This window comes from Nelumbo lutea, chromosome 2 (assembly GCF_056320005.1).
Source record: "Nelumbo lutea isolate HS-2025 chromosome 2, American lotus-T2T, whole genome shotgun sequence".
NCBI lineage: Eukaryota > Viridiplantae > Streptophyta > Magnoliopsida > Proteales > Nelumbonaceae > Nelumbo > Nelumbo lutea.
This window is the reverse complement of record NC_142685.1, coordinates 10,142,124-10,165,424: the sequence shown is the minus strand read 5'-3', so window position 1 is coordinate 10,165,424 and position 23,301 is coordinate 10,142,124. Positions and strand designations below refer to the sequence as shown.

Here is a 23,301-nt window from a genome sequence, read left to right as displayed (position 1 = left end):
ATGTTGCCTTGGTTGCTTCCATCAAAGTTCAGCTTGATGACACCTTCCAAAGGTGGAACCCATTCTGATAGAATTCTATCATTCTTTGTTGAAGTATTACCTATTACTAGCCAATTCCTCCACAAGTCATCAGAGGAGAAGTCATAAAAAATATCCACAGTTTTCAGCCAATGGATTGCTCTTGTTAAGATACAATCCTTCATTTCATCTAACCCTCTTTCCTTCTCTAAGAAAATTCTTGCATTCCTTTCCTCCAAAGAGTCCATAGAGTGGCTGCCCTAACACATTTCCACATGACCTTACCTCTTCTAGTGTGCCAAACAAATATAGATGGGTTGAATAACGAGCTTAAATCAGAAGGCATAGACCACCTACCTCCAAATAAACAAAGGCTCCACCTCCATATAACTGTAGCAAAGGAACAAGAGATTAGCAAATGGAAACATTCCTCATTCTCGGCCTTACACAAGGAACACCAATTTGGGGAAAGACAAAGACAGGGGTTTATGCTAAAATTTTTGGCAGCCTTTTATTTTTGTGGCGTGTTCCATTGTTTGTTTGGTTCTCATAATTTGTCCTACTGGTTGTTAGAGGAAATAGTTAACATCATGACTTAGGTGGCGTTTGATAAATCTGAAAATTCAGATCTGAAAAGTTAAAAAGATATTAAAAGTGTCTGAAATTTACTGAATCCATAAGTTTGTTTGTGTTGGATCGACCCTTTACCACCTGAAATTTACTGATTTTACTATTTTACCCCTAGAACATATTATTTGGAAATGTTGAGTTCATTTTTCATTATCTCATAAAAAATAATTTTCAACCTCAAAATAATATTGAAACAATACAAATAAAATATAATAAATTAATAATTACTAATTAATAAATGAAATGATTAAAATTTTAAAAAATAATTAATGACTATAAAAATATTAAAATAATTAATAATTTACACAAATAAAAATTAAAATAATTTTAAAAAATTAATGAAATAGCTAAAAATTACTAGTTAATAAAATAATTAATAATTAATAAATAACACAAGTAAATTTAATAAAAAATAATTAATGTTTAACAAAATATATTAAAATAATTAATAATTAATAAAAACATTATTATTACTCATCGACCCACCGCTGCTGCATGTTGCAGCAGGAGAGAGAGAGAGAGAGAGAGAGAGAGAGAGAGAGAGAGGATGGTACAAGTTACAAAGACTCGTGCCGGGTGCACCTTGTGCCTTAGCTTAGGTACATTCCTTTGTTAAGCCCCTGACCAAGCCCCCATGCTATGGTCTTGAATTCTTAAGTTATGCATAAAATATAGGTTTTTATTTTTTTTATAGTTCATTATCTTTGTTGAAGATTAATTAGTTTTATGATGTTTTTCTGAGTAGATGTTTATGTTAGTTGTTGGATAGGAGGTGGGGACCACAGTAGTTATGTGAGTCCAAATTTTATTATGTATTTTGAGTGTTATATATGCTGTTTTATGTTTTGCCGCCCTATAAGGGCATAGTTGTCTTTGTATTGTTCTATTATTTTAGTATAAATAATAAGTGAAGGGGGCGGCCAGAATTATTGTTCTCTTTTCTTTCAACTTCTCTTCTTCTCCTTATCTCTTTCTTCTCTCTCCAAGAAACTACTTTCTTTCATATTTTTTAATTCAGCAGATTCCTACTATCTTTTTAAAAAATGCCTTGTAAATAAAGATGAATGAACAACAGTAGGAAGAGGGGGGGGTCTTTTGCTCTTACATTTTAGTTCTTTGTTTTTCCTTTTGGATTACATGCTTGCTTGGGACAATTTTGTGCAGATATGCTGTATGGTCTAGACTCTTTTCTTTTAGAGAATTATTTATATGGCTTGTAAATCCTCTAGCACTCAGTCTGTTATTGACGGTTTTAGGTTGTGTATTTGGTGATCACATGTGTTGAAGTAGTGAGAAATGATTTGAGGCTCCTTAGTTTAACAAAGGAAATGGTGCTGGCCAGAGTGGACTGGTGGAACAAGTTTCATGTAGGATGTAGCTAGAGAGAGAGAGAGAGAGAGAGAGAGAGAGAGAGAGAGCTTATGAGCTCCTGGGTTCACCTTTACCTGCCTTAGTTGTAAACCATGCGAGCTATGTTGTTGTTTCTGTCTTTTCTTTTTGCTATTCCTTTTTTTTTATTGTCTTTTTTGCTTTATAAGTTATATTTGTCTTTATTAGTTATAGTTGTCTTTATTGACCTTTTGCTATTCACCTTTTTCTTTATTGGCATATTAGTTATATTTGTCTGTATTGCCCACCCCATTTAACATCCATGCAGTTTTGTGATCATTTAATCTTCCAACTCTCAGGATCTTCATATATATGGATTCTAATGATGCTTCAATTGTAATTTTAGGCATGCTGGTGTCGGTTGGGTGCCACATCAGAATCTGTTCTTTGTGTTTTACAAGTCGATACTTTGACAATCTACAACATATCAGGTAAATGGAATTGTGGTTAATCAATCTTATTTATCTCTCTTTATCTTTATTTTAATGTTTATCTATTTCTTTGTTCATTTAAAATTGGTTCTTGCATTTTGTTATACTGGCAGTTATTTCATTTTTAAAAGTTCTGTATTTTCCTCTAGAATATTGTACATGCTCCTTTATTTTCATTAGGAGATTCTTCATACAGGAAAAGCACGTGGCTAACTAGCTATGCTGATGCCAAAATGTAATTAGCGTTTACTATCATTCACTTAAATGTTCAAAAGCATTTTTTGGGTGCAAGATGGTTGAGCGATTGGGTAATTTTTCTACAGGTGAAGTGGTATGCCTTCCTCTTCCTCATATTGTGACATCAATCTGGCCTCTTCCCTTTGGTTTGCTCCTCCAAAAGTCAACTGATGGGAACTGTCCACTCTTTCTGCCTTTTCAATCCTCAAGCCTGCTGTTGCATGCATGTGATTTTTCTCGTCCAAAAAGAGAATTTGGCTACAGTCCTCAACATACTATCAACTTACTTGGTTCATTTGATCATATTAGCAAGGGGGATATGTCTTCCATATCATCACACCTGATTTTGAGAGATCCACTGGAAGAACCCCAGGTGACTATCTTTGTTCTGATTTATGTCCCTTGCATTGATTTGGTTATTTTCCTTTTTTATATGTGCTATGTGTTGTGGAGTTTGGTTACTATGGTATAAGCAGTACATGCTTAGGTTATTTATTGTCATAGTTTTGGCAAATTTTATAATCTTGTTTAAGAGTGGTCTTGAAAACAAATGAAAACCACCCCATGGAATATGCAAGAAGCAAAAAAATCAGCTCATTTATCATGGGTTGGGCTTTAGTGCATAAGGATTTCAAAGAAATGAGCAAGAAAAGCTTTAATGTAAAGTGGTAGGATCTTGTGAGATACTAATGGAGGCTTACATTTTTGTTCTTGTTCCTCCTCCTCCTCTTCTTCTTTGTTGTCATCATCATCTTCTTTTTCTTTTCTGTACTTTCTGTGGATATATAGCTTTGTTGTCATGGAGCTCATTAATCACAAAAGGACAAGATGTAGCACCTTCATTATCCACTGTCTTTACTGGAAAGCCTATGCTTATGTTTTGTCCTGTTGTCATTTAAGATCTCCTTGATGGACATGGCCTATGATGGTATCATTGTTCTTTTATATACAAATAAGGTTATCGTTACAATTATCCAAAAGAAGTTGTCATTATTGTTATAAAAAAAAGGTGTAAGAATTCAACTTGGAAGATTATGATATGAGTCTTTTTTTAGAGGTTGCTTATTGCCTTATCCTTGTTGAAGTGCATTATCCTTCTGTTACAATTTTGAACTTCGTATGGTACTTTAGTGTACTGTGTATTTTCTGATGTCTTCACAGGATGAGGTTTTATATGTCTATATTTGTCACAACTGATTTACATGAAATGGTAGTTTGACATGTCAATGTCACAGGCAACACTTGCAGAAGAAAGGGGCAAACTGGCTGTCATGAAGGATTTTGATGAAAAGACAATTTGGACAAGTGATGTTATTCCTCTAATGGCATCATATAACAAAGGTTTCGTCATTCTGTTTTGCAGTTTTAGTAAAAACTAGGTTATTTTCCATTTTTCAGTAACATGAACATCATATTATTTCCTTGGCAGGAAAGATGCAACATTCCGTGTGGTTAGTTGAAATTGCTAATTCAAACCTTGAAGCTGCCAACAATGGTTTGTTTGATGTTGTTCCTGCTGGGGTGTTATCAAAACAGTTCTCCTTCAGGAGGATATGGCAGGGTAAAGGCGCCCAATCTGCTGCTAGTAAGGTGCTAATTTGCTTATGTTTTTTTTTTTTTTTTTTGAGTAAAAGTAACTGAGGATTTATTCATAAAAGTGGTACATGAGAAGATGTACATCAAGAGCCAGAGAAGGCAGAGACAAAATTACATAGGCAAATTTCTATCACTAAACATACATTCTCTGTGAATGCCAGATTTATCTAGGCTGTCGGCTATAGTATTTAGTTCCTTGGGAATCCAAGTTGGCTTCACAGTCATTGAGTTCATGATATCTCTAGCCTCATCCAGAAAGTGAGCCAATTGCCAACCTCCAAGGCCAACCATCTTTTTCCCCTAGCCATTTTAAAGTATCGGTAGAATTTCCTTCAATGGTTAGGGAGGACAGAGCTAACATTTTAGCAAAACAAACCCTGTGAGTGCAGCCAAGATCTCAGCCTTTGTAGAATCAGCATTCCCTATTGGACCACTGAAAGCTCAACAGATACTCCCCTCTCTCCCCTGGATTACACCACCAATTCCCACTGCACCAGTAGTCCCTTGGGCACTCCCATCAATGTTTAGACTCATCACTCCCTCCTCCCTTGAATAATGTTTGTGGCTAATAACACACCTTGGGGAAGAGTAGAGGACTTCTACTACATTTCTTTGATGATCATTCAAGGAGATAGTGTTGAATTCTCCAGAATTAACTGCCCAAAAATTGCATAAGAAGGTAATGAAGGAGATCGTGCCTTCAATATTCATGGTTTTATTTTCATAAATCCTATTGTTTCTTTCTTTTTTTGATCAATCCTATTGTTTCTTTCTTCCCACATGCCCCACAATACTGCATGAGCCCTCTTTTTCCTAAGTCTCTGCCTTGCCATTGTTGTAGAAACTCCACAACTTGCTCAGGAAATACCCTGCTATACCTAACTAAGTTGAGGAAATAACACCAAATCTTCCTAGTTACAGGACAACGTAAAAGGAGGTGCTCAACCGTCTCACCATTACTGAGGCAAGGAGTGCAAACATGAGGGGAAATACACAATCTGCCTTTGTTCTTATTGTGAAGTAGGTCACAAGTGTTTATTTTCTTTAGACACTCCAACACAAAAAAGGAGACTCTAAGAAGGATGTGTGAAAACCAAACCTTCTTAAGTGGGAAGTTGACCCCTGATCATCCAACACTAGGGCCTTGAAAAAGGATTTAGTTGAGAACTTGGGCTAGGTTTCTAGATCTATCAGTCAGGGGTAGCAGGTGAGATGTAGGCCCATCTAAGGGAGTTTAACAGGATTGCAATTTCAGCAATCTCTACCTCTCTCAAGGGCCTTATGAGGTTTAGGTTCCAATTGGTTTCCGTGGGAGAAGAAAGAAGACATGAGGAAACCATGGCTTCTTGGGTTTGGGAAAGGTTGAAAATTCTAGGGTAAGTGTTAGCTAGGGTACTCTCACCCCACCAAAGATGTGCCCAAAATTTTATCTTGTTTCAGTTTCCCACCTTATATCTAACAAAAGCAATGAAAAGGTTGTGGATAGAAGAAATTTAGTACTAACCAATGCTTAGAGAACTGGACCGGGCTTAGAACTGGGGAGGAAGAGGTTCACAGGTCAGAGGTTCAACTGGGGTCAAACTGTGATGATGTGGCATATAAATATATATCTATATATTACAGGTCATATATATACTATATATAATATATTTTACAACTTTTAATATACTTAAATATGGTGTATAGATGGCAAGTTCTTTACTTTTTAAAGCAAATAACTAGTGTTCAAGTATCTTAATTTACATTTTCTTTAAAATACATGCGTGATAAAGTAATATGTACAATAAATAGTCATTAATTAACACAAGTTAAGAGGTGGACTAATGGTAATTAAGCAATATATGAAAAAAGAGGTCATGGGTTCAAATCTTATTAAACACGTTTTAAAATTTCAATTGGTTGAAGACTTGGGTGGTTTCATGAAACTGGGACCGGTTCATTGGTTTTCCGGCTAAACTAGACGGTCAGCTGGTTTTTATTGGGTTTTTAGTAAAAGCGGTTATTGGGGAAAGACTGAACCAGCCAAGGTCCTGGTTTCTAAACACTGGTACTAACTGAATGCTACAAAGCACATAAGCCAATTTGCTTATGTATTTTGGTGGTTCTTCCCGCAACTCCCTAAATGAATTCCTTATTATGAAAATTAATAGTACATTTTTCATCCTATAGTCATTTCATCTTTAGTACATGCTGTGAAGGCTGCAAAGGATCTTTAATCAAGAAATTTAGTACTAACTATAGTTGTGAGCTGCCCTTAGAATGAATCACATCCGGACTCTTAATTTCAAATCTTCTTAATTGTTGCAACTGAATGCAGTTGGGTTTCATTCTTTTATTAAAAAATCTAATCAGTTATGTATAAAAAAAAATGTAGACGTTTTGTGGGGAATTTAATGTTTTTCTTTTTCTTTTTTTTCTGGTTTGAACTTTTACAACTTTAAAATATTTTTGTTCCTTTATTCTTCTTACTATCAACTCCACTTTTTAACCCAAACTTTTCTGTTAGCTTCTGTTTTTTCTGAAGATAAATTTTAAAGTACCATGCATCAATTGCTTACTTTCTAAGGGAACTAAATTATATGGGTATGGTAACATGATCTGTGTATCATATGGTACTTGAACCTTGTTGAAGTATGTGTACATGTTTAAAAACCATCTTAACAAGAAGTATGCATGCACATTGATAAAAAAAGAAGTATATATGCATATTAATAATTTTTTTTTATTGATCATTGTTAATGATAAAAAACAAAGAAATGATATCTTAAGAGATTGATGCAACATATGCCACTTTCTCTACTAAAATAATTTTTGTAGTGGAATTGAGAATATTATTTAAATAGTCAGCAGGAACTTCATTATTTTGCACGTGTTATTTGGGAAAATAATAATCCAAAATGCTTTCTGTTTGAAGGTCATTAAGGTCACTAATTTCAAATGACAAAACTGGCCTTCAAAAGGACATCCTTCATAGGTGCTCAATAACGGTTAACAATAGAATTGCGATAGAATGACAACCTCCTGTGGAAGGTGCCAATAACGGTTAACTTTGATGGAAGCAGCCAAGGTAACCCTGGGGCTGGGCCCTCAGGTATAGGGGGTGTGCTGAGGAATAAGGACAGCAACATTATTTCCTTCTTCTCAGGACCAGTGGGAGTGGGAGATTCTACAAGGGCAGAAGTACTAGCTGCTGTACAAGGGGTCCAAATTGCCAGCCAGCTTGGGGTGGAACATCTGCTGATAGAGGGGGATTCTCAGGTGGTAGTAATAGGCTGGCTCTCTAACCCCGATGCTGTCATTTGGGAATACAGAGACCTCCTCAAAAAAGTGAACTTGGTAACCAATAATATGAGAGTGGATGTTAAATGAGTGAGCAGGTTGGCAAATACTATAGCTGCTTCTTTGGCCAAACTTGGGGTTTCCAGGGAAGATCTTTTTTGTGCTACCTTGTAACTTGTTCTAGAGAACAGGAAAGCTGTATTTGACTAGTATGCAAGGTCGTATTGTCCAACCAAAAAAAAGGAGAGGCCGCATCTTGTGCCTCTCCCTAGGAAGCTTGTACTTTCTTATCCTTTGTGATGAATGAAATTATTTCAATTATCAAAAAAAGGTTGTGTTTCACTAGTTCTCTGGTATTGTTGAAATCCAGTTTTCATTCTACTGTCCTTCGCCAGGTATTTTTAGCAACTGATGATGATGGAGTGCCTGTAATATGTTTTCTCCTCCAAGAACAAAAAGGACTACTTTCTGTAAGGCTTCAGACTGTGGATATAAGTAACGAGGTTCTGTTTGATATTAAACCTGATACAAGCTGGAGCATTCCAGCAATAGCTGCTGCTCCTGTGATTGTGACACGTCCAAGGTAGAATTACATTATTTTGGTTTTCCATTCCACTCCATTAAATTGTTAACCTGTCATTTGAACATGTCATTATTTCGTGTTCTATGCAGAGTGAAAATTGGACCATTACCATTTGCGGACATCATTGTCTTGAATTCAGAAAACAGTCTTGTTCTTTATGTAAGCTATGATTGCCATGGATATCTTTAGTTTTTGTGTTTAAAATTTTCAAATTTTAACGGTTTCAATGAAAATCTCTCTCCAATAGCTTATAACAATTATTGAAACCCTACTTGCACTAACAATTATTGAAAATATGAAAATATCTGTTGTGTAACATATGAAAATAATTGTTATATGAAAATTTATGAAAGTTTGTGGAGAATGATCAAACAACTGGTCTCCTCAACTTGCACCAAGTTATATGCTTGAGACAAAGTTACCATATCATGATTCAGGTGTGCTATTCAGTGAAGTTGTTTGGTGGATCTCAACATCTTTGAACATTTCCATTCCATTATGTCAAGATGGACTATCTCTTCTTAGAGTGATTTGAATGTAGAAAAGTAAATAGAGGTAGGAGACTCTAGAATGCTCATTGTTTGGTTGAAGTCGGGCAGCTTGGGAGCTTGGATTTATAGACATGCTATAAAGGGAGATTACCAACATAACAAAGGAGGTTGTGGCTTCTTTCAAATGGACTATAAAATCAGCCAATGGTCTAGCTGATACTTTAGCTAAACAGAGGATATTGAGGGAAAGGCTATTCTGGGCAGAATTATAAAAAAAAAAGGTCTTTTGGGATTAGCACCTATTCTGGGGCTGACAGTTGTACTTGATACTTTCTAATTTGCTTAATGAAGTTACCGTTTCCAATAAATAAAATAATAATTTCCTCCCTTGTTTAATATTGTCACTTCTGTACACAACCGACAGGTTTGTGCCACTTACATGCTGAGTACACTATCCTAGATCTCTTTAGTGGTTTTAATCTATTGGTAGTTCCTACTGTTGTGAGGTTGCATCGAACCTACCAAGCATGAAATCATGATAAGGTTTTTCTTCTCCCATTGAGCATATTTTCTGAATCTGGTTGCTTTTTCTGATCTGGTAATATAAACAATCTTCCCATGATCCCCAATATACATGCGGGCATACTATGGCTACTCCAAACAGTTATTCCCATCTATCTTGTAGTTGTTATTTAGACATTCTGATTATCTTTGATACTTACTGAGATGATTCTGGGATCCATGGTTTGTTTGGAGTTTTAGTATTAGAAGATGCCATTTTCTATACAAAGGCTCAGTAACAGAGTTATTACTACTAAAACAACAACTAGCAGACTAGATCCAACTCTCCAAGGTGGATTGACATTAAAATAGAGAGGGAGAAGACATAGACTCTTGCTCTCTTTTTCACAGAATGACAAAATCTTGTTTTGTTACTTTTTACAGCTTGATAAATTTGCAGAGGATTAAACAATGCTTTAGCAGTAACTTGGTTGCAGTGTTTTAAGAGTGCAAGGTGCAGGGGCCAATTTGCGCCAGAGGTGCAAGGCAAGACACGTGCCTTTTTGAAGCAAGGTGCAAAAGTACAAAAAAAAAGCTAAAAAATAAAAAAAATGTCAGAAAATTCAAAAAAAAAAAGCAAAAAAATATTAAACATAATATTAATAAAAATATAAACTTATTATCTAAAATTAAAATACATAAACATAACCTCTAAAGCGTATTCAAATGAAAATTTAGAAATAAAATCAAACATACAAAACATTTTCAAGCATGTAAAACCTACAGTCTCTTTTTCTTTTTCCTCAATTGCATTACTTAAAGTAGCTAATGTGATGTAAAGCATATTATATTCCTGATTCTACGAGTCGCCTTTGTGCCACACCCCTCGAGGCAAGCCCAAACAAGTCCATATTAGGGTCTTAAATTCTTAGTTCTCATACAAAAAATAATGATTTTATAATTTTACTTGCTTTTTAAGAAGATATTTTATTAGGATGGATGAATGAACAACATTAGCAAATAGGGGGTTTTCGGAGTGAGAAGTAAGAATTTAAGACCCTAACGTGGGCCTGTTTGGGGTTGTCTTGAGGGGTGTGATATGGGGGTCCGGGGGCAGAGCCCTCGGCCCAGTTGCTTGGTTAAAAAAGAAGCAAAAAAGTGTGGAATTTTCTAAAGGCGCATACCTGTGCTGTGGCACAAGGTGCATTAGGCACATGCCTAGGCGTACCAGGCGTGCGCCTTTTGAAAGGGCTGTGCCTAGGACCTAGTTAAGGCGCATACCCTAAAATGTGCCTCACTTGTGCGCCTAGGCATGCCTTTTAAATCACTAGTTGCTAATAGCCACAACCAATTAAACTAGTTTTTTTAACCCCAAAGTTTACTCCAGGTGGAGGGGGGGCACCTTAGGATTTCATTAGAATATCAATAAAATCAAAGATACAGGGTAGGACATAGCCTGCTTTGCCTCAGTCCGAAGAACAATGCACAAAGCTCTCAAAATATAAACAAAAGCCCAGCCCCAAACACTATTTACAATGAATTCTAGGACGAAACAAAGAATTGTCAATAATTATAAACTGGATGTGCCGTGGGAGAGTATTCCTGGAATCGAAGAGAAGGTTCCCCACGCTGTCACAGGCTAGGTTAGCCAAACCATCTGCCACCGTATTACCCTCTCGATAAATGTGAGTATAGTGTACCTCAATGCCCTCGGTCAAATCTGCTATGTCATCTAGCCAAGAGAGAATATTCCAGGGAGGATCTGAATTACCCACAAGGACCTGAATCATCATCAAGGAATCACTTTCTACCACAAGTCTCATGATTCCTAAGGCCTTGGCATAATAAATAGAATCCCGGATTGCTCTGCATTCTGCCACTGTGTTTGTTGAGTGAGCATAGAAAGAAGCAAAAGAAAAAAAATAAACTGTCCATGTTTACCAAGATCTAGTCAATCTCTGATTTTCCTTCATTTTTAGGATGAAAACTCTAGCACTCCTTGGGGTCTAACAAATTTGAAATTCTCCAAAAACATCTAAAAAATTGGTAAACCAAGATCTAGTGATAGTTCTGTGTAGATCTCCATACAGGCTGTTGATAATATCATCAAAAACCCATATAGCCTTTAACTCGGAAAGAGAGTAAACATAGGGAATATCTTGCTCTTATACCAACCAATGTTTTAAATACTAACCTGGAAACATAAGTACATTGACTGTTTTTTCCTAGGGGTTGTATGACTGCTTTTTCCTAAGTGCAGATCTCCATACATGAATGTTTTTCTTATGTATTTATGTACTTAAATACATAAAAAATGTACATTTTAATGGTATATATGAAGAAATACGTTACAATTAATATAGCGGGATGCATATAGATCATAAAATTTTATTGATAATGCATCAATCAAGTGTCTAAGACACATTATATAGATTTTTACAAATTAATACATGCACAAAGCCATTATTATTTTATTTTCTATTTAAAGTCCAAGGCACAAAACTTATGCAACTATTATATCAATTATTTCCTATTTTACTATTTTTTTTAATATTAACTAAAAAGTCAACTAAAAACATTCTCAAATGTTTGATAAGCGATGTTTTTTATTTTTGTAAACAATAAATATGTCATTATAAAATGTAAATTAAAGTATCAATTAATAATTTATAAAATTTAAGGTATATCATATGGAAATTCGTAATTTTTAATTACTAAAACAATTATTCCATGATTAATATTTTTATTTGCATAAACTTTCTAAAATAAAAATCAATTTTTGTTATAAATGTAGATTAGTGAATTTGATTGATTCAATTTGTATTATATTCTTGAGTATTTTGCAAACAACATTTTTATTTTTGTAAATAATAAATATATTGTTTTTATTTAATGCAAATTAATATATTGCTTAGTAATTTATAAAAAATTTAAGATACATATTATGTGCAAATTTATAAATTTTAAATACTAAAGTAATATTCTATTATTAATATTTTTATTTGTATAAATTTCATGAGATTAGAAATCACTTTTGGATATAAATGTGGATTTAATAGATTATTTATTCAATTAGTTTATAAATTTTAAGTATCAAAGTGATTATTCTATTATTAATTTTATTCTTTTTAATCTTTAGTCGTCGGAGTTGTTGAAGCATATTTTATTTGTTTGGACTACATGTGAACATTAAAATTAATAATTGTTATTTTATTTCATTTATTGTCATAAGATGAAAGGTGGCAAAGTGGTTTAAGGATGCATTTAAGCCTTGGGTCTTGGGCGACTTGGGTTTAAATCACACCAATTGCGTTTTTTTAATAGAGATGCTATTCATTTTTGTGTGTGTTGGCCGATACAATGCGATATGGGCCGATATGTATCCATATTGGTTTGATACGCATGACTTAGTGAATACGCATAAGTTATAGCATATCTCATATTGGTGCAACCTGATACCAATATGATATGCCCCATTGTCGGGCATATCATGTATTGATGTTGATATTTAAAACCTTGGTTATGTCATAAATCAAATAATAAAAATATAAAATGCAGAAAAAAACACGGCAGATTTGCTGAAAAATTGGGCGTGTCTCTAATATTATGTATTCATAACATTAAACAAAAATGTGTGATAGATAAGAATTATTTATTATTAATGATGGCATTGGCTAGAAATGCAAAAAAAGGGTCTAACATGTGACTGTTGTCTGGTTCAAATGGTTAATCAATTATTTTTGCAAGTAAACAGTTTGGGGGCTGCACTAAACAGAATGGAGTGGCAAAATTGGATTCATGTATCTGACCCCATGTAATTGGATCAAGGCTTAGATGACGATGACGATGATAATGATGAAGCAGTTTGGAGGCTTGGAGGCTAAACTGTCCTGGTAACTTGGCCAGGTGATGGGTTGACTGGCTGGTTTAATTGCAAGTTGGAAACATTGGTACCAACCTGTGTGTAAAACCTGATTAGATTTGGTTTGAATAGAAGAGAAGAGAAGAAGAGAAGAAGAGAAGAAGAGAAGAGAAAAAGCATCCTGTTTTAAGGAAAGGAAAAAACTTTTAAGTTGCAGTTCTTTTCACTATATGTAGTTTTGCGGCATTGAACAAAATGGCCAAAATACCCTTGATTGTGAAACCTTAAAAATAATCTTTTTTGCTTCAATATGAATGAAACCTGCTAGTTGAAACTTTGGTTCTCTTGGTAATTTGTTGGTTATGGTTTGCTATTTTAAATTGCTTACTATGGACAATTATCATTTACTTTGATTGTTGGAAACTTGTGGCCATGGATTGCATGAATTCAAGTATCCTTCCTTCTTCTGATCATTTTCTATAATGATTTGACAAATTGTTGTTGGTATATGAGGATTGTAATACATATTGCATTATAATTTCAGTCAGGAAAGCAATGCCTATGTAGGTATTTATTGCCATCTCGGTTATTTAAAGGCCTCATATCACATCATGTGGAGTCTACAGAATCAGCATCTGTTTCCCATGACTTAAAGATTACGGGGTTAACTGATGCTGTTGATGGAAGAATTAATGTAGTTGTTAATAATGGGCCGGTATGTATTTCATTGCTTGATTTCATTGTTTTAGTAGTACTTCATTTATAATGTACTCGGATGAGTCCTTTCTAGGCCATTTACTCTCCAAATGTACGATGTTTGTCTAGAGTGGGAGTTATTGGCTGTTAGTCAACTTGCTGGCCTTTGTAATGTTGTGAATGTATTTAATGCATGTGTAATCTAATTCTAGTCTTTGAAGAATTTGTTGAGGAGCATTTTATTAGTTTGGGAATTAGTTATACTTTTTTTAGCCTTGATTCCTAAGAAGGGAGATGCAATTCAACTGAGAGATTTTAGATCCATCAGCCTAGTGACCATCATTTATAAGATATTGGCCGAAGTATTGTCCCAAAGGTTAGAAATGGTCTTTCCCGACCTGATAAGCCATTCCCAAGGGGCGTTTATTCAAGGACATATTACAGATCAAATTTTGATAGCTAATGAGTGTGTGGAAAATTTCAAAAGAAGGGGAAAGAAAGGTTTTGTGTATAAACTGGACTTGGAGAAAGCCTACGACATGGTTGAGTGGTCTTTTCTGCTGGGTTTGTTGAGAAATTGGGGGTTTGGAGAGAGGTGGTGTGCCCGAATTGAAGGGTGTTTGAAAACTTGTCATTATTCGGTTATAGTTAATGGAGTGGTTAGAGATTTCTTTCCAACCACCAGAGGATCGAGGCAAGGGGATCCCCTCTATCCTTTCTTATTTACCTTGGTAGTTGAGGTGTTTAACATGCTTATATTGAGAGCTGATAGTTTGGATCTCTTTAGAGGTTGGAGGGTAGGGAGGGAGAGCATGGTTGAATACACTTGTAGTTTGCTAATGATAAAATCATTTTTGTGAGAGTGGTGATTCTCAGAAGCCAAGGAAATTGAAGCAGGTGATAAAATTGTTTGAATTTAACTCTAAATTGAAGATTAATTTTGAAAAGAGTTGCACAGTGGGGTTGAATCTGGGAGAGGAGTTGGTTGGAGTAATGGAGGTCTTAGGGTGTCCTATTGCTAGTTGGCTGTTGAAATATCTAGGTATGCCCTTAGAGAGCTAACCCACGAGAAGGAAGCTTTTGGAGTCCAATTATTGAAAATTGTGTTAAGCAATTGTCAGCTTGGAAGAGAAATTAGTTGTCTCTTAGGGATCAAAAGTACTTTGATAAAGTCTACCTTAGCAAACCTGGTTTACTTTCCCTCAGTCTTTAAGATATCACCACAAAGGGAGGTGTTGAAAGTAGAGAAGATATGAGGGATTTCTTATGGGAACCTGGTGAAGGAAGAAAGCATCACTTGGTGAGATAGGAATTAGTGTACAAAAGTAAGGAGAAAGGGGGTTTGGGCTTCGGCATTTTAGGGAAGAAGAATGTAGGTTTGTTGGGTAAATGGTTGTGGAGATGGCCTTTAGGGAGTGAGACTTTGGCATATGGTAGTAGGAAGTATTAATGGGTGCACAGGTAATAGTTGGGATGCTAGTGTTTCTTGGCGGGTTGCTTTGAGCTCTCCATGGAAGGCTATTAATGACATTCTTCCCTAATTCCTAAGCCTTATCAAGTGTGATATATGTAGAGGAGATGGGCCGAATGGCCCATAGACTGTCATTTCATGTTATGTTATGTTTCTCTCTGTTGTGGGCCTTATTTTGGGCCCATACTCTGTAATGTTCTGTTTTTTGTATTTTCCTGCCCACTCAAAGGCCTCTCTGTAATTTGTCAACGATTAACTTCTTAATAAGATGTTTAGAGTGTTAGAGAGAGGTTATGTTCGAACCTCTTACTCTCTAACACTCATTGCCGCTAGCTCTCTCTTCTCTTCCTCTCTTGTTTGTTTATTTTCTGGTTTGCATCTAATCTCAAACAGTTCCATACGTCAAGTGGACTGTTTTTCAACTTGGTATCAGAGTGGGCTATTGCTTGGTGTGTCCCTCATGTGGTTCTAGTTCAGCCAACTACATGAGGAGGTTCTAGGGCTTAGTTTACAGTCATCCGCCTGGTTCTTGGAGGTCATTGGAGGGTGCCCAAGTTTCTACACACTTGGAGAAGGGTTCGGTGACTAGGAAGAATTAGTGAGCAAGGTGTTTGGCCTGATTTGAAATAAGAGAAAAGGATTTTTAAGTTATCTTAGAGAACAAGTGTTCGGCCTGGTTTGTAGTTCAAACCAGAGACTCTCTTACTATAAGTTTTTTCTCAGTCCTTTGTTGGGTTATTTTTTGTTGTTTGGGAGGACCGTTAAAGCATTCAAAGCCCACCTCCATTCGGCCCATTGTTGTTGGACTGATTCTACTTAGAAATTTCTGGGTTATTTGGAAGTGCTATTCGACTGATTATTGGACTGCCAAGCTGCTGAAACTGATCTAAACTAAGTGGTACTTGTTTCATCTTCATCCCAGCCTCTTCTTGGACCTATATTGAACACTTTGAAGTGGTTTCTTCTAGTTAACAGTAGGCTGTTAACTACTGCACACTGAGTGTTCGACAGAAGGTCTCTTAAGGACTGTAGCCTTTTTTCTTCTCTTTGGGACAACGATTGTTGGGAACCTGAAATACCTTGTGATTGGTGGTTTGCTGGGTGTCCTTTGAAGGCTGAAACAGTATAGAAAGAGCTACCACCGAGCTGGACTGTCACAGTTATCAAGATTGAACTGATTTTGTGAGGTAGTTGTTGCCTATTCAGCTCAAACTAAGCTCATCAAGACCCCCAGTACTTTGGGAAACCTATTAAAATCCTAATTGGAGCCTTTACATGATGAATTTCTCAAGCCTTGAAAACAAGAATGCTGCTGAATATGGACAGATTTTGGGAACCCCAGCCTATTCTATGCTGGCTGTAACTATAGTTAAACTTGTGAGCTAGTTGTTGTTGCCTATTTAGCTCAAACTAAGCTCATCAAGACCCCCAGTACTTTGGGAAACCTATTAAAATCCTAATTGGAGCCTTTACATGATGGATTTCTCAAGCCTTGAAAACAAGAATGCTGCTGAATGTGGACAGATTTTGGGAACCCCAGCCGATTCTATGCTGGCTGTAACTACAATTAAATTTGATGGGACTAACTACTTGGCTTGGTCACAATCAGTGAAAATCCATATTTGTAGCAAAGGAAAATGGGGTTTTATTTCTGGGAGCAAGAAAGCTCCTCTAGAGGATGATCCATCTTATGAGAGATGGGTGCAAGAAAACTATACAGTGATTGGGTGGCTTGTGAACTCAATGCAGCCATAGATTAGTCAGCATTATCTGTGGATAAACTCGGCTAAAGAAATCTGGGATAGTGTTGTAGAAACTTACTCCAAAAAGTTGAATGTTGCCAAAGCCTACAAACTGAGAAGTGATGTGAAGAATCTAAGACAGGGGGAGAAGTCACTTGCAGCATACTTCTCAGCCCTAAAATCTCTATGGCAAGAGATTGATTTGATAGAGGCTGTGACATGGAATACCCCTAAAGATGCTGAAACATATAGGAAATTGGTTGAAAGGAATAGGGTCTTTGAGTTCTTGACAGGGCTGAATTCTGAATATGACATTACAAAGCAAAACATCTTGTTCAAGGAAGATGTTTCATTGTCTCAAGCATATGCTTTGGTCAGCAGTGAAGAAAGTAGAGGGCAAGTGCAGGTTCAAGGAGTCAGTATCAATGATCATTTTGCAAATATGGGAATTAAACCCAAAGGGGTTACAAGAGCTCCCAGTGGCACAGGAAAGGAGGTGGTGTGTGAATATTGCAAGAAGCCGAAACACACCAAGGACAAGTGCTAGAAATTGCATCCCAGTCTTGTCCCTATCCGATTCCAGAAGAAGAATGATAGTAGAAAGACAGGAAGTGCACATGCAGCCACACGTGCAGGTACAGAGGTTGAGTATGCTAGTGCACAGTTGGCAGCCATGAAAGCTGAATATGAGAAGTTTGGAAAGATGATCAGCCAGCTTGAAGGTGCAACTTCATCATCCAACCCTTCTGGAAGTCCAGCCACCACCGCATTTGCTCACTCAGGTATAAGGGCTTCTGCTAACCATGCATCCACCTCAGGTAATCCCAAGACCCCTTGGATCATAGACTCATGTGCTTCTGATCACATGACCAACCTTTCCACTTTGTTTGTTTCATATGATTTGCTTCCTGATCGTGACAAAATCACCTTAGCTGATGGTTTTCTTGCCCCTAAGTTAAATACCAACTTATTATCTGTAAGTAGCTTGACCAAGTCATTGAATTGTTGTATAACCTTTTTCCCTTCTCACTGTGTGTTTCAGGACCTGAAGTCTCCGAAGGTGATTGGGAGTGGCAATGAAGCGAATGGAATATACTTGCTCAACACCCCTAGCCAATGCTTTGATCATCCCAAGAATGTTGCTTTTGATTCTACTTCTTCAGAGTCTGTCAGTCAAATTATGTTGAGTCATTTACCTTTTTCTACTTTAAGTCATTTGCTTCCCAAACTGTTTAAGGGAGTCAGTGTGTCCAATCTCAATTATGAGTCATGTCAGTTGTCAAAGCATTATAGAAACAATTACCCTGTGAGCAATAAAAGATCTTCTTTTCCTTTCCATATTGTACACTCTGATGTGTGGGGGCCTTACCACTTATCCTCTATGGGGGGTTACAGATATTTTATCCTGTTTATTGATGAATTTTCTAGATTCACTTGGATATACTTAATGAAATCCCGGGGTGAAGTCCCGAGACTTGTGAGGCAATTTCATGAGCTTGTTTTAACTCAATTTGATACCAGAATTAAGGTTTTCAGATTTGACAATGCAAAAGAGTATTTTGAGAAGAGTTTATCCTTGTATCTCTCTGACATGGGGGTTATTCACCAAAGCTCCTGTGTTAGAACCCTGAACAAAATGGAGTTGCTGAGAGGAAAAATAGACATATTGTTGAAGTTGCAAGGAGGCTTTTGTTTGTATCACATGTTCCCACAAGATTTTGGGGTGATGCTGTACTTATTGCTACCTATCTCATAAACGGTATGCCATCTAGGGTTTTAGGGTTTAAATCCCCCTTTAGTCTTCTTCATCCAGACAAGGATCTCTTCCCAATTCCTCTTCGTGTGTTTGGCTGTACCTGTTATGTTCACATTCCAAGTGTGCAGCGACATAAGTTTGAACCAAAAGCCTACAAATGCATCTTCCTTAGTTATTGTTGTTTTGATCCAAAGACTGGCACCCGACATGTCTCTATGGATGTTAACTTTGATGAACTTTCTCCTTTTTATGGTTCCTCTCAGGAAGGACATTGTCAACAGGGGGAGAGTCTGTCACAAGTTTTTGCTCTTCCTCTTCCTGTCCCAGTTGAGGTTCTTGACAAACCTGTATCCTCACCAAATGAATCAAAGGAGGACCAACCACTTCATTCCTCTTGTCCTAGTGCCCCTATTTTTTTACCTCCTCGTCCTACCCATAATCCCAAAGTGTATCAAAGGTAGAGATCCAGGAATGAGCAAGTGGTTTCCCTTACAACAGATGAGGCTCATACATTCCCAATCACAGATGAGATAACAGGTACTGCTTCAGCTCCCTTGGAATCATCCTTCCTAGATCTTGATGTCCCCATTGCTGTTAGGAAAGGAAAGCGGAAGTGTACTGCACACCGCATTTCCAAACACCTTTCTTATGACCTAGTTTCCCCTTCATACTGTGCCTACCTCTCTTCAGTTGCTTCTAATTCCATTCTTAGGTCTGTATCAGAAGCTCTTGGGAATCCAGAATGGAGAGATGCCATGTAGACTGAAATTGATGCTCTACATGAAAATGGTACTTGGGAGGTGGTGGATTTGCCTGTAGGGAAGGATCCAGTTGGGTGCAAGTGGGTTTTTACCATTAAATACAGGGCTGATGGGACTATTGAGAGGTACAAGGCCTGACTTGTTGCAAAAGGCTACTCACAGACATATGGGATTGACTATCTGGAGACTTTTGCCCCTGTTGCTAAGATGACATCTGTGAGGGTTCTTTTATCTTTGGCAGCTCACTTTGATTGGCCTCTCTATCAGTTAGATGTAAAGAATGTATTTCTGAATGGTGACTTACATGAGGAGGTTTACATGTGTCTTCCTCTAGGAATGTATGGGAAATATATGCAAGGAAAGGTATGTAAATTGAATAAATCACTTTATGGTCTCAAGCAATCTCCTAGAGCCTGGTTTGAGAGATTTAGAGTTGCGCTTGTTAAATTCGGCTATGTTCAGACACAATCAGATCATACTCTGTTTGTGAAGAAAAGTAGATCTCTAGCAGTGTATCTCATTGTGTATGTTGATGACATTATGGTGACTGGTGATGATGCCTTAGGCATTCTGGCCCTTAAGTTTTTCCTCCGTACAGAATTTGAGATTAAGGATCTGGGGGAGTTGAGATACTTTCTTGGCATAGATGTTGCCAAATCCAGGGATGGGATTTTTATTTCTCAGAGGAAATATGTCCTTGATTTGTTGTCTGAAACTGGAAAAATGGGTGCAAGACCAGTTGCAACTCCTATTGATATGAGTCACAAACTTTCAGCTTCGGATAGAACTTCGTTGGAAGACAAAGGGGTCTTTCAGAGACTTCTTGGGATGCTTCTGTACCTGTGCATGACTAGGCCAGATATTGCGTATCTTGTCAGTTGCATTAGCCAGTTCATGCATGCTCCTAGAGATACCCATATGGCAGCAACAGAACGGATTTTGTGCTATTTGAAAGGCTCTCCAGGAAAAAGAATTCTATTTACCAAGCATGGTCATCTGAAATTTGAAGCCTATATTGATGTTGATTGGGCTGGAAATATTGATGATAGAAGATCTAATTTAGGGTATTGCAGTTTGGTGGCTGGTAATGTTGTTTCTTAGAGGAGTAAGAAACAATCAGTTGTGGCCCGATCCTCTACAGAAGCAGAATATAGATCCATGGCACATGGAGTCTCGGAATTGTTGTGGCTAAGGTTCGTTAATGGGAGAACTTGGGATTGATAATGACAAACCCATGATGTTGTACTGTGATAATCAGGCTGCCATCAACATTGCTCACAACCCGGTACAACATGATAGAACCAAACATATTGAGGTTGATAGACACTTTATTCGAGAAAGAGTATCCTCCGGTGAAGTGTCTTCCATTCATTACTTCTAAAGGACAATTGGCAGATTTCCTCACCAAGGGCATTTCCAAGGCAAGGCTTCAACATGACATTGGCAAGTTGGGCATGATTAACATCTATGCTCAGCTTGAGGGGGAGTGTAGAGGAGATGGGCCGAATGGCCCATAGACTGTCATTTCATGTTATGTTATGTTTCTCTCTGTTGTGGGCCTTATTCTGGGCCCATACTCTGTAATGTTCTGTTTTTTGTATTTTCCTGCCCACTCAAGGTCCTCTCTGTAATTTGTCAACGATTAACTTCTTAATAAGATGTTTAGAGTGTTAGAGAGAGGTTATGTTCGAACCTCTTACTCTCTAACACTCATTGCCGCTAGTTCTCTCTTCTCTTCCTCTCTTGTTTGTTTATTTTCTGGTTTGCATCTAATCTCAAACAGTTCCATACATCAAGTGGACTGTTTTTCAACTATATATTTACAAGAGATAGGGTTCTTTTAGGGAGGACAAATGGATTGGTAATTTCCACTCTCAAGGACCTTTTTCCCTCCTTGTATTCTCTGTCCCTCTTTAAAAATGAACCCATTCAAAGGTTTTTTTTTTCCCTTCACCTAGTCTTCTGGTTTCAATTGGAATTTGGGTTTTTGAAGAGATCTGAGTGGCTCAGAGCTTGACCAGGCTGTTGTGCTTCTCAAAACTCTTGGCCCCGTTTATTTGGATCACTCTAAACTTGATGCTTGTATTTGGAATCCTAACCCTTTGGGTTTGTTTTCCTATGCTTCTTTTCTCTCTTGGTTGTGCTTTGTCCCTAACCCTCATCCTTTCTTTTGCAAGGAAGTTTGGTCCAAACCCATACCCCCTAAAGTGGGAACCCTTTGTTGGGAAGTCTCTCTTGGGAAATTGAACACTTAAGATAACCTGCAAAAGAGAAGTCCTAATCTTAGTATCTCACTAAACCGATGTTTCCTTTTGCAAAGATCATGGAGACAACTGTTATCATCTACTAATCTCCTGCTCTTTTGTTGTAGGACTCTAGGAAGGAGAGTGTTGTGGAGGTGTGCTAGGGCTGCTTTGGTCTGGGTAATCTAGGAGGAAAGAAATGCTAGGATCTTTAATGATAAAAATAGGGATGAGGCTACCACTTGGGATTGCATTATGAACAGGGCTATCAATTGGGCTAAAGATTTGAATCTTTTCTTACAATTCTCCTTTGTTGACCTTTGGAGAAATTAGGAATTTGTTGCAAAATCTTCTTTGGTTAAAGACAAGCCTCTAATAGCTTGGTATCCCCTTGAAGAAGGTTTTATCAAGCTAAGCTTTGATGGTAGCAGTCTCGGTAATCCTAGGCCTTTTGGAATTGGAGTAGTTTTTCGAAATGCGGAGGGTCATATCTTGGGTGGTAGAATTATGCTGATTAGGTCCACTCTCACTAACTTGTTGTTATTGATCCCTCTAGAAGGGATAGTAGGATTTGCGTTCCTTCCCCCTCGGGCGTCTTTTCTTGCTCTTCGTTTTTCAAAGAGTTAACCCAATCCCAATCGGCATTTGGACACCCTTTCCCACTCTTGGAAATTTGGGGTAGACCAATTCCTCCCAGAGTGGGTGCTTTCTGCTGGGAAGCATTCCTAGAAAAGTTTAACAGATGCGACTTACTTCAAAGGAAAAGACCAAATTGGTGTTTGTCCCTGCACTGGTGCATCTTATGTAAGGAGAATGGTGAGAGCTGGTATCACTTAATGGTTTCTTGTCCTTTTGTATCTGAAATTTGGTGATGGTTTTTTTCTCACTTTGGTTGCAGATGGTCCTCTCCTCCAAGTGTGCAGGTCTTGTTTAACATTACGTTAGTGAGAAGGTTAAAAAAGAGAGGTAAATTTCTGTGGAGATGTGTAAGAGCAGCAATTTGTTGGACAGAGTGGGAGGAAAGAAATCAAAGAATCTTCCTTGAAAAAGAAAGAAACACGGAAGCCATCATTGAAGTGATATCTATTAGGGGGTCTCATTGTGTTAAGACCTTGAAGCTTTTTGAAGGTTACACAGCAGGTGATGTCATTAAGAACTGGAAAGAAGTGGCTTGGTTAACTCCCTTGAAAACTACCCCTTCTCCAGTTTGGGCTCCCCCACCCTTGGATTACACTAAATTGAACTTTGATGGAAGCAGCGAAGGAAACCCAAGTCCTTCAGTTATAGGTGGAGCTTTCAGAGATGAAGAAGGTCAAATTATTGCCATGTATTTGTGGCCTATTGGATGGGGGATTCTCTGAGGGCTGAAATAATGGCAGTCTTGGAAGGGATTAAAAGAGCACAACGTTTGAATATCAGAAAACTGGTGGTAGAAGGTGACTCTAGGCTGGTTATTAAGTGGCTGTAGAAGGAAGATTTCAGTTCGTGGAAATACTTGAATGATAAAAAGAAAATTAAACGACTCAAAACATGGAAGTTCAGTTTTAGTGGACTAAAAGGTGTGCCAGTTCCTTGGCAGACTCTTTGGCTAAGCAAGGGGTGGGAAGAGCTATTC

The 23,301-nt window shown here is 37.3% G+C and overlaps 1 protein-coding gene across 2 annotated transcripts in view; it reads left to right on the top strand.

Moving 5' to 3' along the window:
* EMB2771 (E3 ubiquitin ligase) overlaps positions 1–23,301 on the top strand; it is an 86,099-nt gene that overhangs the window by 2,578 nt on the left and 60,220 nt on the right. The window contains exons 3-9 of one of the 2 annotated variants that reach the window (XM_088970472.1): positions 2,384–2,468; positions 2,792–3,078; positions 3,941–4,046; positions 4,135–4,295; positions 7,976–8,163; positions 8,253–8,322; positions 13,562–13,732. In XM_088970472.1, coding sequence (XP_088826598.1) covers positions 2,384–2,468; positions 2,792–3,078; positions 3,941–4,046; positions 4,135–4,295; positions 7,976–8,163; positions 8,253–8,322; positions 13,562–13,732 — 1,068 coding nt within the window. The remainder of the gene's footprint in view (positions 1–2,383; positions 2,469–2,791; positions 3,079–3,940; positions 4,047–4,134; positions 4,296–7,975; positions 8,164–8,252; positions 8,323–13,561; positions 13,733–23,301) is intronic. The other variant, XM_088970473.1, reaches the window with a different exon arrangement.